Source organism: Panthera pardus, unplaced genomic scaffold (assembly GCF_024362965.1).
Source record: "Panthera pardus isolate Hobbes unplaced genomic scaffold, ASM2436296v1 HiC_scaffold_17, whole genome shotgun sequence".
NCBI classification, from domain to species: Eukaryota; Metazoa; Chordata; class Mammalia; order Carnivora; family Felidae; genus Panthera; species Panthera pardus.
In genome coordinates, this window is record NW_026526732.1 from 829052 (window position 1) to 842869 (window position 13818).

The 13818-nt window shown below is 42.5% G+C and overlaps 1 protein-coding gene across 17 annotated transcripts in view; it reads left to right on the plus strand.

Annotated features, from left to right (window-relative positions):
* WDR27 (WD repeat domain 27) overlaps positions 1-13818 on the plus strand; it is a 176729-nt gene that overhangs the window by 71136 nt on the left and 91775 nt on the right. For 14 of the 17 annotated variants that reach the window (XR_008422807.1, XR_008422806.1, XR_008422805.1 and 11 more), the window contains one exon: positions 904-1006. The exons of 1 other annotated variant lie outside the window; for it this stretch is intronic. Coding sequence is in view for 11 of the 16 variants with exons in the window: in XM_053904257.1 (XP_053760232.1) it covers positions 904-1006 (103 nt within the window). In the remaining 5 variants the exon portion in view is untranslated. Of the gene's footprint in view, positions 1-903; positions 1008-13818 lie in introns of those variants that run through there. 2 more of the 17 variants (XR_008422808.1, XM_053904268.1) reach the window with 2 other exon arrangements.

Consider the following 13818-nt stretch of genomic DNA (forward strand, 5'->3'; position numbering starts at 1 on the left):
CGACAAGGTTGTGGTGAATCTGTTCACACTGACCAGTCTAAGAAAAGTCCGATTTGTGCACAGAACAGGCCACCTAAATTTGGAATGTTAAAATAAGAGGTGCTGGTATTTCCTCTGCCGTGCGTGTGACCTGTGGCCTCTGAGGGTCAGAGATGCACGGGGAGGTCATCAGATGCTCATAAACCACAGCATATACGTGCATGTTCCTGTTCTCTAAAAATATACGTATTTGACCATTGCATTATGGGGCATAATCACTAAATATATAGCGTGTATGACAAAACGTGACAAGTATTTGTGTGTGTATATGCACACCTGTAGATTCACAAGGACAGAATTAACAGTCTTCGCTCTCCTCTGTAATCGCTAAAAAAAAAATGCAAAAGCCCCTCCGACATGTGGAGGGGACGTTCTGCGAGGCCATCTTGGGCAGGCACTGAAGTTCTGGTCCAGGGGCTCTGTGTGACACCACAGTGCCCCCTGGAGCCCAGCCCCGTGCAGGTGACAAAGGCTTTCTCAGGGCTGCCTGGTGACCCCAGAAAGTGCTGGGCATTTTCTCAGTAAAACCAGCATTAGTTCCCTGACCCACGTTATAGTAAACAGTTGTGCGTCACACTTCGTGAATAGTTGGTGTGGCCCTTCATCAGCCTTGATAGAATGTCGCGCCTCCCAGAAGTCTTTGAATCGCTGATGCAAATGATTTATGACTTTAAAATGTTTTCATATTTTAAAGATCTAGAATAACCTGCTTGTCACACAGGAATTCTCCTGCATAAGCGTGCTCTCTCACTGCCAATTTGTTCATTGTTGTGTAGACGAGCCGCAAGTCAGTGTCTTTTTCCTCATTTGTGTTAAAATTAAAAAATCATTTTTTTCCCCTGGTATTTCTTCTTTTTCCTGTAGATGTGAGCGCCGTTTTGAAGGACATCCGAACCACGGATACCCATGTGGAATTGCTTTCAGCCCTTGTGGACGCTACGTGGCTTCTGGTGCCGAGGACAGACACGTATGTACTGCTGTGGTGTGTCTGTTGGTCTTCGGTCGTGAGATCCACTCATTCTTGTGGAAACCGTTTAATGTTGTTGCACGTTAGGATAAAAATTGATTTTAAAAAGCTTAATTATCGGCCAGTGTTTGGGACTTTAATAGTATTTTTTTAAGTTTATTTATTTATTTTGAGACCGGGAAGAGAGAGCACAAGGGAGGGGCAGAGAGAGAGAGGGAGAGAGAGAATCCCAAGCAGGCTCTGTGCCTGAACTCACGTCCCGTGAGATAGTGACCTGAATCGAGATCAAGTCGGACACTTAACCGATTGAGCCACCTGGGTGCCCCATAAGTAATAGTATTTTAATAACAATAATGTAGGAGGTGTGAAAGGCCCTCATGTATTTTTGGTGAAGCATGATTATTTTACACCCCATTAATTCATTAATTTATTTCTTTATTCATTTATCAATCATTGTACAAATTGCCTTCCACGTCAAAGGCATCGCTATGTGTGTATTTTCTGTGAATCACCACATAACAACGCTAATAAATAAAATACCAGATCAAAGTATTTAACCGGGAGTACTCCTTCCGCTATCTTAGGGAACAATGTACTTATTTCATTTTTATTTTCTCTAACCTCCCGAAGAAGTGTCTTCGCTTGCAGGGCTTAGGAGGGAAACACGCTCCAGGGAAGGGGAATTCCGGAACAGGCCCCGGTGTAGTTAGCATTTGGCAGCGTCCAGCCTGCCGTCTTCTGTGCTTATAGGCCCCGCCCCCAGGTTGTGAGGACGGTTCCCCCGGTCTCTCCATCGCCCCCGTTGGGCTCCAGCGACTGGCCCTGAACTACTGAGCTCTTGGTCCGCCCCACCACCTCGCTCAGCTCTTCATCAACACGAATTTCCTAACTGCCAACGACTTCCTTTGGGCGTGGCTTGTTCCGTGTGTAGTCTGGAATGTCGCATAGGGACGCAGTGTTGAGGCTGTCGTCTGTCAGGTTATACTTAAGGATTTGGTCGTTGGTGGTACTGGATGTGAGAGACGGACGTGTTCCCCTCGGTCAGCCAGGCCGTCAGCCTGTCGTCTGCGGTGGTGTCGCACCCGTGGGACTCACCGTGCCATGTCGTCTGCGGCCAGTGGCTGCACAGCGACCCAGGGGATCTCCCTGAGCAGTTCGCGGGTCGCCCTCGCCTCGGGTGCCCTCCAGGTAGAGCCGCAGGTCACTCGTGGTCCACATGCCCCCGTGGATGTGGCTGTAGTCCTCCCCACGTCCCCAGAGGGCAGCGTTGGGGAGATGAACACCCGTGTTCTCCAACTCACCTGGTGTGTGTTTTACTGCGCAAAAGCGGCAAAGTCCAAGTTTACATGTAGAACAGCTCAGCAGGACACACACCTCCTCCCGCTGATTAGAAATGGGTCATTGGTGGACAGAGAGGTCATGTAGCTTCTTCAGCGGACAGGGTCACGGCTGTTCGGGACCACTGTTCGATCTGTGAGAGCATGTGGATCAGAAAGATGCCCTTTCCCTGGGCTTTGCCGCCGGGTTTGCCGAGCAGGAGCGGGAGGGGCTCTGAACTCCTGAGCGAACTGCTGTAGCCAGTGGGCAGCTGCAGGTGCTGAAACAAAGTTCCGATGGAGGTATTTTCTGCTTTCAGCTTTTTCTGCCGGAGAACCCTCTTTTTTCTCAAGCTCTTCCTGTAGCTTTTAATATTCTTCACAGTCACATCTTTCCAGTCACTTCTCAGTGGCTCAGAAAGTGGTTGACCACTGACTGTCTGAGAACTGATAGCCAGTTGTGACACTCAGAATGTTTCTGTTGGTTTTCACACTCATCCGGTAAAAATTGTAATCCTCATTTGTCACGTGGACCCACTGACTCCTTTCAAAGTTACTTATCAGCACTGACTTCTCAGGATCAGTGACCCGTTTCACTTTTCCTGCCACAGTACATAGGTACTTATGGAGCCAACAGGAATATGCGATTTCTCTCCACTTCGGTTAATCCTGCCCCAGGTTCTTACCTGGTGTCAGATTGTTTCCTGTCACCTCCCTCTGTGGGTACACAGTGTGGAGGAGCACTGAGCAATGTGGAGCAGAGTGCCTGGGCCGCACCCTAGCTGGCCCCCAGCCCCAGCCCGCCCTCCAGCCCGCAGATGCCTTTTCAATATACAGATTTAAGTAATTTGTGAGAAAGCTACAACTTTAATGTTCTGTTCAATTATTGTCTGAAAAATTTTCTTCAGGGACTCCGATTATATGTAGGTTGAATCTCTTTTGCCCGATGTCTATATCTTTCCTCTTGAATGTTTTAATGATTTTCTTTACTCAGTTATGGATGTATTTATTTTTCTTCCTTATATCCTCTTTTTCCCCTTATTGTGCTTTCTGGAGTATCTACTTTCTACTACATTCATTCAAATTTGACCTTCATTTCTGAAAATTTTTTTCTAATGCTTTCCTAACACTTATCAGTTTTCATGTAACATAGTCCTGTGTCTAGTAATTTTATTTCTGAGCTCTTCTGTTTCTACTTTAGCAGTTCTGTTACTGTTTGTGTTTTCTTTTCTTTTTTTTTTTAATGTTTATTTAGAGGGCGGGAGAACTTAAGTGGGAGAGGAGGAGAGAGAGAGGAGAAAGAATTCCAAGTAGGCTCTATGCTATCAACTTGACACGGGGCACGAACCCATGAACCATGAGATCGTGACCTGAGCTGAAATCAAGAGTCAGTTTTTCGACTGAGCCACCCAGGTATCCCAAATTTATGTGTTTTCTTGATTTCTGTCAGTTTATTTTCAAATACATCGTTAGTTTTCATCTGCATAGAAAACACATTTTTCTGTGTAGTCTCTTGTCTGTGAGAATTTCTTTGGTTCGTGCTCATCTTTTGTAGAAAGGACTGTCATATCCAGAGTTTGTATCATACATGCAATAGAAAACGGGACATCTGGGAGAAATAGAGACAAAGTTTCAACAGGCAATTTGGAGCATATTTTGAAGATTCTTGTATGCCACTAAAGATACTTGGTCTGTATTCTCCATGACATTGGAGCACTAGTAGAATATTTTAAGCAGAAAAGCATCATGATCAGCAATAATTTGTAGCCATTAAAATAAGTTTTTTAAAGTCTTCCATTATAATTGAGGAATTTTTTTTCCTTCTTAAGGTTATATTACTTTTGCTTTTTCTATTTTGAAAGTATGTTATCAGGTGCATACAGATTTAGAATTGTGATATTTTCTATATAGATTGGCATTGTTATCATTATTAAAGTCCCTCATCTCTAGTAATGCTTTAAGCCTTAATGTCTACTTGAGACTTACATATTCTCATATCACCTTCATTTCCCATCTTTCTATTTTCAGTGTTTCTGTGACTTTATACTCTTAATTTCAACTATTATATTTTCTAGCTGCACTCAGAAATATGGTGAATAAAAGAAAATGGTGGTCAAAAATTTCAAGAAAATTCAATGTGTATCTCGAAATCTGGGATGGTTGTGCTTCCAGTGTTGTTTTTGGTTTTCAGAATTGCTTTGAGCAGTCTACACATTCAATACAATTCCTTTACAGAATTAGAACAAATAATCCTAAAATTTATACAGAACCACAGAAGACCTTGAATAGCTGGGTTTTTTAGTGGCAGAGGAAACATCCAAACATGAAATAAAATCATAAAATGAAAGCTCTCTTTGTTTATAAGTACAGCTGACCATTTGAAAACATGGGGGTTAGGGGTACTGACCTCCTGCACAGTCAAAAATTCATATATAACTCTTTTTTTAATGTTCATTTGTTTTTGAGAGAGCGTGCATGGGGGAGGGGCAGAGAGAGAGAGGTAGAAGATCTAAAGCTGGCTCTGCCCTGACAGCAGAGAGCCTGATGTGGGGCTTGAACTCTTGAACTGTGAGATCATGACCTGAGCTGAAGTCGACCCTTAACTGACTGAGCCACCCAGGCGCCCCCAAAAATTCACATACAACTTTTGCTTCTCCCCAAACTTAATTATCAGTAACCTACTGTTGAGCAGAAGACTTAACATGACACGAACAGTTGCTTAACACATATTTTCTGTGTTATATGTGTTGTGTAATGTATTTTTTAATGTGTTTTTATAATAAAGTCAGCTAGAGAAAAGTCACTAAGAAGATCATAAGAGAAAATAGATTTGCAATATTGTAGTTATCAAACCAGTCTGTGTATAAGTGGACCCGCACAGTTTAAACCTATGTTCAAGGATCAACTGTATAATTAAAAATAAAACAATTGGACAGAACTGAGATCAATATATTGATTATATTAGTGAGTTCAAGTAAAATAAACTCAAGTTTTAAAAGAAGACACTCAGGGGCGCCTGGGTGGCTCAGTCGGTTGAGCGCCAGACTTTGGCCCAGGTCATGATCTCACGGTTCGTGGGTTCGAGCCCTGCATCAGGCTCTGTGCTGACAGCTCAGCGCCTGGAACCTCCTTCAGATTCTGCGTCTCCCTCTCTCTCTGTCCCTTCTCAGCTCACACTCTCTCTCAAAAATAAATAAATGTTAAAAAAAAATAAAAAAAAAAATAAAGACACTTAGATTGGATCTTATAGATAAGAAGAAAAATCTGAGTTTATGCTGAATACAGGAAATGTTCTAAACCAAGTGATTCAGAAAGTATATATATAAAAAAAAGATGAGCAAATGTGTATCAGGCGAGAGAAAATAAAAGTAAAGAAGATTATATGGTCTTGATATTACATATGTCATAATTTAACCCCCCAAAATTAATGAGGCAAAGATACTTTATAATGCCAAAGGATAAAACTCCCAATGAAAATATAACACAATGTCTGTTCATCAATGAAAATAAGCAGAAGAGTAAATTCATAAAGCAGACATATAAGAAATGAAACAATAAATAGCCAGACACCAATAATGAGGACTTTATCATATCCATCTTAGTCCTCAACAGATCGAAGCACTTCCACAAGCACTGGAATGTTACAGAAAACCTATACCACATAATCAATAATGCATCATCTTATAGACATGCGTGGACGTAGTCGCATGCCAACAAGGAATGGTACTTTCTTTCCACATGCACATCAAATGTGGGAACATTAACCATACATGAAACCATAGAGAAAAGCACAACAGATTAAAATAAGAACAAAAATGTCATTCTCTCACCACAGTGCAGTCAACCCATAAATTGGTAATGGGATACAAAGAAAAGTTCCTTCTGTATGGATACAGAATTTCTATTATTGAACTCGTGGTTTAATAACGTAAAGAAAAATGAAATTGTAGGATTTCTTAAAAATAATGATATTTATAACATGATGTGTCAGTGTCTCTGGGATACAACTAAAGAAATGCATGGAGCAGGTTTTAAGAAAGGGAACAATAATTAATTAAATATCCATCTAGAAAGCAAGAAAAGGAACCACAATATAAATGGGCAAGGAATTGATAGAGATAAAAGCAGACAGAAGAGAGAAAACAGGAAAGTGTTTATTTTTTAAAAACATGAACTACAAAATAAAGTTTAACCCAAATTTCTGAGAAAGAGATAAAGCTTAATATATAATTAATAAGAAATGATGCAGAGGAAAAAGGAAAAGAAACATGGAATAGGGGCACTTTTCAAAACCAAGAAACTGCTTTTCATAGTTTATGCAAATAAATATGAAAGCCATATAGAAATGGATAAGTTGCAGGAAATATATCAAAGATTTCCCAAAAAGACAAGTAAATTAATGGGTTACTTTTATAGAAGAAATTTTTTAAAAATTCCAAGAGCTTTTCTACAAAAAATACTAGACCCAGACGATTTCTTAAGGGACTTTACCAAACTTTTTAAAATCCAGTGGTCTCAGATAACTCTAAGATATAAGGAAAGCATCCAGATTATTTTTTTGAAATGAATACAACTTAATGATAACTCAATAAAATTTCAGAAAACTACGTTTTACTTGTAAATATAAATTAAAAAAATCTTGAGTAAGAATAAGCAGAATCTGACCACAAAGTCACAATAACTTATCTATGCTCCTGGAAATCAAGGATGGCCCAATAATCAAGGAGGCCATTAACTAATGTAATGAGATTGTGCTGTCCTCTCCATATAAACAGAAAAGCCATTTTAACACAGTTCCCCATTCATTTCATGTAAAACACCCCTTACAAGATAAATGTATAAATACTTCTTTCAAATGATAAAATACTCATCCCTGCCCAAATGCCAGCATCTTATGAGAAAACAGTAGAAGCAGCTTCTGATCAGGAACAAAGTAAGAACGCCCATTGATTCCATTACTATTTTATAATGTTGGGAGTATTTACCTATAAAATTAGGCAAGATAATGAGAGACATTATAGTTGAAAAGGAACAGTTAAAACTAGATTCATAGATGATAAGATTGTGTATCTGAAAAACCCAAGAGAATTTATTTAAAAAATTTTTTTAATGTTGATTCATTTTTTTTTAATATGAGATTTATTGTCAAACTGGTTTCCATACAACACCCAGTGCTCATCCCAACAGGTGCCCTCCTTAGTGCCCATCACCCACCCTCCCCTCCACCCCCCCTTACCCCTCAGTTTATTCTCGGTTTTTAAGAGTCTCTTATGGTTTGCCTCCTTCCCTCTCTGTAACTTTTTCCCCCCATCCCCTCCCCCCCCCCATGGTCTTCTGTTAAGTTTCTCAGGATCCACATAGGAGTGAAAACATATGGAATCTGTCGTTCTCTATATGACTTATTTCACTTAGCATCACACTCTCCAGTTCCATCCACGTTGCTACAAAAGGCCATATTTCATTCTTTCTCATTGCCGCGTAGTACTCCATTGTGTATATAAACCACAATTTCTTTATCCATTCGTCAGTTGATGGACATTTAGGCTCTTTCCATAATTTGGCTATTGTTGAGAGTGCTGCTATAAACATTGGGGTACAAGTGCCCCTATACATCAGCACTCCTGTATCCCTTGGGTGAATTCCTAGCAGTGCTCTTTCTGGGTCATAGGGTAGGTCCATTTTTAATTTTTTGAGGAACCTCCACACTCTTTTCCAGAGCGGCTGTACCAGTTTGCATTCCCACCAATAGTGCAAGAGGGTTCCGTTTCTCCACATCCTCTCCAGCATCCATAGTCTTCTGATTTGTTCATTCTGGCCACTCTGACTGGCGTGAGGTGATATCTGAGTGTGGTTTTGATTTGTATTTCCCTGATGAGGAGTGACGTTGAGCATCTTTTCATGTGCCTGTTGGCCATCTGGATGTCTTCTTTAGAGAAGTGTCTATTCATGTTTTCTGTCCATTTCTTCACTGGATTATTTGTTTTTCAGGTGTGGAGTTTGGTGAGCTCTTTATAGATTTTGGATACTAGTCCTTGTCCGATATGTCATTTACAAATATCTTTTCCCATTCCGTTGGTTGCCTTTTAGTTAGTTTTGTTGATTGTTTCCTTTGCAGTGCAGAAGCTTTTTATTTTTTATGAGGTCCCAGAAGTTCATTTTTGCTTTTAATTCCCTTACCTTTGGGGATGTGTCAAGTAAGAAATTGCTGTGGCTGAGGTCAGAGAGGTTTTTCATTTGTGAAAGAGAGAGAGAGAGACAGAGACAGAGACAGAGAGAGAGGAGGGGCAGAGCGAGAGGGAGACACAGAATCCAAAGTAGGCTCCAGGCTCTGAGCTGACAGCACAGAGCCCAACATGGGGCTTGAACTCACAAACCACAAGATCATGACCTGAGCTGAAGTTGGATACTTAACCGACTGAGGCATCCAGGTGCCCCTGGAAAACCCAAGAGAATTAATGGTCGTTATAAACAATAAAATAATTCAAGAAATAGTGGGACTTAAATTAATATATGGAATTTAATGTTTTTTACATATAAAAACAAAAACCTGTGAGATGATATATAAGAAAGAGAATGCATTTAGAAGAGCCTTAAGAAGGATAAAATGTTCAGGCATAAACTTAACAAGAACCCTACAAAACCTCTATGAAGAAAACTTTATTTTTTTCCAGAAATGTAATCTTGAAAAATGAAATGTCTTAACTTTTCTTGAATGGGAAGATTCTGTCTCATAAAGAAGTCAGTTCTTTGTAGGTAATTTGCAAGCTTAACACTTCCGCAACAAAAATTTCAATAGGTTTTAGGGGCGCCTGGGTGGCTCAGTTGGTTGAGCGTCTGACTTCAGCTCAGGTCATGATCTCACAGTCTGTGAGTTTGAGCCCCGCATCGGGCTCTGTGCTGACAGCTCGGAGCCTGGAGCCTGCTGCCGATTCTGTGTCTCCCTCTATTTCCCTGCCTCTCCCTCGCTCAGTCTGCCTCTCTCTCTCTCAAAAATAAATAAAAACATTAAAAAAAAATTAAAAAAATTCAACAGGTGTTTCTGTAGGTAGACAATCACATTGTAAAATTATTTCAAAGAACAAACAAGTAACAATGGTCAAGACACCCTGGGAAAAAAAAAGAGCATTATAATGGGGCGGGGGGAAACCTTGCTTTAGCAGTTATTCAAACATGTTAGAAAGTCTCTAATTAAAGCAGTGTGGGATTGGTGCACAAATATGAAAACAGGCACATGTTAACTAGCATCAGCCACTGAAAATGTTCAGAAGCACTGACATTCCAGCATTGCCCTTCATGACCTGTGGCCCCCTCTATCTGCTGTCCCCACTGATGGGAACCAGAGTTCTCTGATGAATAGCTCCTTTCAGGTCTGTGGCAAAAAGTTCACAGATGAGCCAGGGACATCTTGTGCTGAAAATGAAGGAGAATTGAGGAGCTATGGGGTCATATAATATGGCTGCAGGAAGCAACATTAAAAGCTACTGACCAAAGAAGGCATAATGGAGCATCAAAAGAATAATGACTATAATTGGTTTGAAAACATTATATATCTAAAAATCTCATGATTTTTAAATAACAATCAAAAATGAGATAGCTAAAAGCAAGACAAAAACAAACATAAACAAAGCCTTATTTTTCCCCATTTGGAGGTACCTAGGGTACCAATACCTTACAGAACCATGTCTTTTTAAGGGAAATAATTCAGCTTTTGTCTTGCCTTTCCTGTTTGGACTATATTTCAAGTTAACCCTATTTGAAGAAGAAAAGTTATTTTTGAGAGAAGAATTCCAGACAAGTGGGATGAATGGTAGAATTAGAAAATTACCCTCTTGTGGTCTCAAACAATTGATTTTGGTGAATGTCATCATTAGTGAAACTATCACATAGAGGTTGGTGGTCCCCAGGCAGCCTGACTAGACATTTCTCCAAAGAAGATGCACTGGTGGCCGGCAGGTACAGGAAGTGGTTCTCAGTATCACTCATCACCAGGAAAATGCAGATCAAAACCAGTGAGATACCATCTCACCTGTCAGGATGGCCATCGTCAAAAGACCAGGAGGGAAGGACCAGCGAGCGTGTGGAGAAATTGGAACCCTCGTGCACTGGTGGTGGAATATCAGCCAGTGCAGCCGCCATGAGAACAGTGTGGAGGTTCCTTGGAAAATTAAAAATAGAATTTCCATAGGATAAGGTAATTCCACTCCTGGGTATTTGTCCAACAGAATTGAAATCATGACCTCAAAGAGAGATTCGCTCTCCCACGTCACTGCAGCATTAGTCACTGTAGCTAAGATGGTTCAAGCCACCTCAGTGTTTATGGATGGATGAGTAAATCGACACAATGGGATGTTATTCAGCCTTAAAAAAAGAAGGAAGTCCTGTCATTTGCAATGACATAGATGAGCCAGAGGACGTTATAGTAGGTGAGATAAGCCGATCACAGAAAGAAGGACAAATACTGCCTAACTGCACTTAGATGAAGAATCTGAAACAGTCACACTCATGGAAGCAGTGGGTAGGGTGGCGGTTGCCAGCAGGGAGGGCACCTGGGAGACGTTGGCCAGAGGGCACAGAATTTCAGTTGTGCAGGACGAAGTGGTCTAGAGCCCTGCTGGAGAACACTGTGCTTGTGTAAGTGCGCCATATTGTGCGCTTACACACGTGTTAGGTGGACCTCATTACAGTCTCCGAGGGACGTCATGTCACAAGCCAAACCTCCCGACCAACATTAGCGTCACTCACTGTGCAACAGTTTAGATACTGTACATTCCTACTGCCATTTTGAAGTGCACACCCGTTAATATCCACCGTAAAGTATTCTTGTGGAAAAAAGGTAGAGCCTGAACCGAATTGAGTCTTTATGCATAATATCTGGCTCAGGGCCCATCCACAGGATGATGGAGCAAGTCGAAAGATGTCACACACGGGCAGGCCGATGAGTTCTGGCTGGAATGTTCTTCTGGACTCAGGCCCCATTTCGTCAACAAGTCTATGGCATGGAAGAGAGCCAGGGAGAGAAAGCGTTGCTCCAAACAGCGGTGCTGGAAAAGACGTGACAGCAACGCACAGATCTGCTCTGGGTCCTGCTTACCCAAAACAACTGTGACCAGTGTGACCGGCCAGGACTTCCTTTATTTTAGGTCAGCGTAAAGTGGCAGTGTAGGTGTGTGTGCAATGTCCGTATTTTTAGAGATACTTACAAAGCACGTGGGACGTTATCTTAGCAATTGGCTAAAAATACTTCCTACTTATTCAGCCACGAAAACTGAAAGGGAAAAAGTAAAGAACAAAGGTATGGCAGTTGAAGCAAGTAGAGCAAAGTCTTAACGATGTTATGTTTGGTTCTGTACGAACGGGCTGGTTGTGCAATCCACCGTACTTTGGTATATATTTGAAACTTTTCGTAATAAAAAGCCAAGCACGGACTTTGGAGATAGAACTAGACACAGAGGACCGGGGTTTTCCATCGTGCGAGCCCCACTGCTGGAAGGAGGCTGTCAGGTTCTAGAGAGGTGGGCTCTGAGGCCCCGTCTCTGACCCTCGGAGTCTCCCCTGTAGCAGTGCACCGGGGTGTCCGCCGTGCGGGTAAACAGACGAGCCTCCTAGCTGCACTCCTGGACGCCTGCTCGAATCTTACGACGTGGACAGCTGTGGCTGGACTGCGACGGCTCCCTTCACATGCTGCCGACGCTGAGGGTTGACGTAAGCGGCTCTTTTGCCAGATCCCCCCGCCCCGATGTTTCACTATAAGATCACAGTTTCAAAGAATGAACTACCAGATACTAAGATGACTGGCCATGTAATTGGTCATAGGGCCAAGGACGCTGACAGAGACCGGCTTGTTATTAGAGACGAAGTCGATGAAGGTTTGCTCAGGATTGTTGAAGCGGCTGCGGCCACCAGCCAAGGTGTATGAGTCTGTCAGGTGACCAGCGGTCCATCCGTGGCGGCCAGGGACCCCTCGCGGGGCTCCTCGGGAAGGGGCAGGGCCAGGGCGGAGCTCATCACGGCGTCTGCCGGACCTTGATGGAGGTTGCCGAGAGAAGGGGGTCATGATTCTGCCTCCAAACCTGAGGGACAGCCCCGCCATTAACATCCAGTGTTCACCTGGTGGTGGCCACAGAGCTCCACGTGCTCAAATCAGGGGCTTTCGGACAGAGTCTTGGCTTCTGCAGGAGGTGGGCGATGTTTCTGTCTTGATGGGATTTTAAGTAGGTCTCTGTATTGAACACTTTGGCCTTCTTAGAAAACTTCACAAGTTTTTTGTGAACTAAAAATTCAGTGATCTAAGACAATATGCACAGTCCTGAGAAACATCCTTTCTGGAAATACTTTAAAAAACAAAGGGAATGTCTGTGATGTGATCTTTGATTCCCCCGGGGACGATATCAACACTATTAAGCTTCAGACACAGAGTGAACTTCTGTGTGCGATCCTTTTGTCCGTTTCTTCTGTGGAGAAAATCCAGGCAAAGGGAAATGAAGGACACGTGGCAGGAATAACGTGAGACAGAAAAACGAAAGCAGCTTCACCTTCAAGGATGCGGTTCAGCAGAATTACAAAACATTCATAATGAACTGGTCTAGTTGTGTTTGTAAAACATCATCTTTTTCACTGGTACATTCAGTCCAGGACGGTTTTTGTGAAACGTCTTGAACAGCGAAGCGTCTTCCCTGCTCCCGGGTGGGCTGGGCCACACCCTCATCCTTTGTGAGAAGACGCTGCCCGTTCTCAGGGCTCATTAGTGTCAGAGTAAGACTGACTTTGTAGGGTTTTATTTTACGTTTCGTCTTTCTGAGTACATTTTAGCCACGGCTTTTTTCCCTTTGATGGGGACAGGTGGCTTCATGAATCGAGTAACTAGTATTACATCTAATCAAAACAATGTGTTCTGCACACGGGTTGCAGGCCATTCCTGTGTTTTCAGCATCAGACAAGGTGCATCTTGTCCGTTTGGGCCGATTGTTGCTGCCGTTTGAAAGGGCAGGTTGTGACGAATGTGCACCTAATAAAGTATGTCTGATATTTGTGGCTGCAGACTGTCGTTCTCATGGTTCCGGTTTGCCATGACCAGAAAGATTCATTTCATTCAAGAACCTTCTGGTTCTTCTGGGAGAAAAGGTAGGTTTCATTTAAAAGCATTTGCATACAGGAAAGGAGAGGCAGTTTCTTAACCGTTACTGATTCTTCTCTCGCGGCCTCACGGCGTCATTTATGGGTGTTGTGAGATGTCACGCAAATGCCAGGCGGCATGCAAGGCGGTGTCCCGTATGTGGCGACAAACCTCAGTGTTACGGTCCCCAGAGTGGGGTCCCTGGGCCCGCAGCAGCAGCCTCCTTTGGGAACTGTTGGGAGCACACACGTCAGTGGCTGCTTTTCGAATAAGCACGTTTCCAATAAGAACAGCAGAAAAAAAACCCAACAAAAACATGCTTTAAATATTTCCGCTTCAAGATGTATACAATCTCTGTTTGTAGACTTTATTTCAGGAGCTGC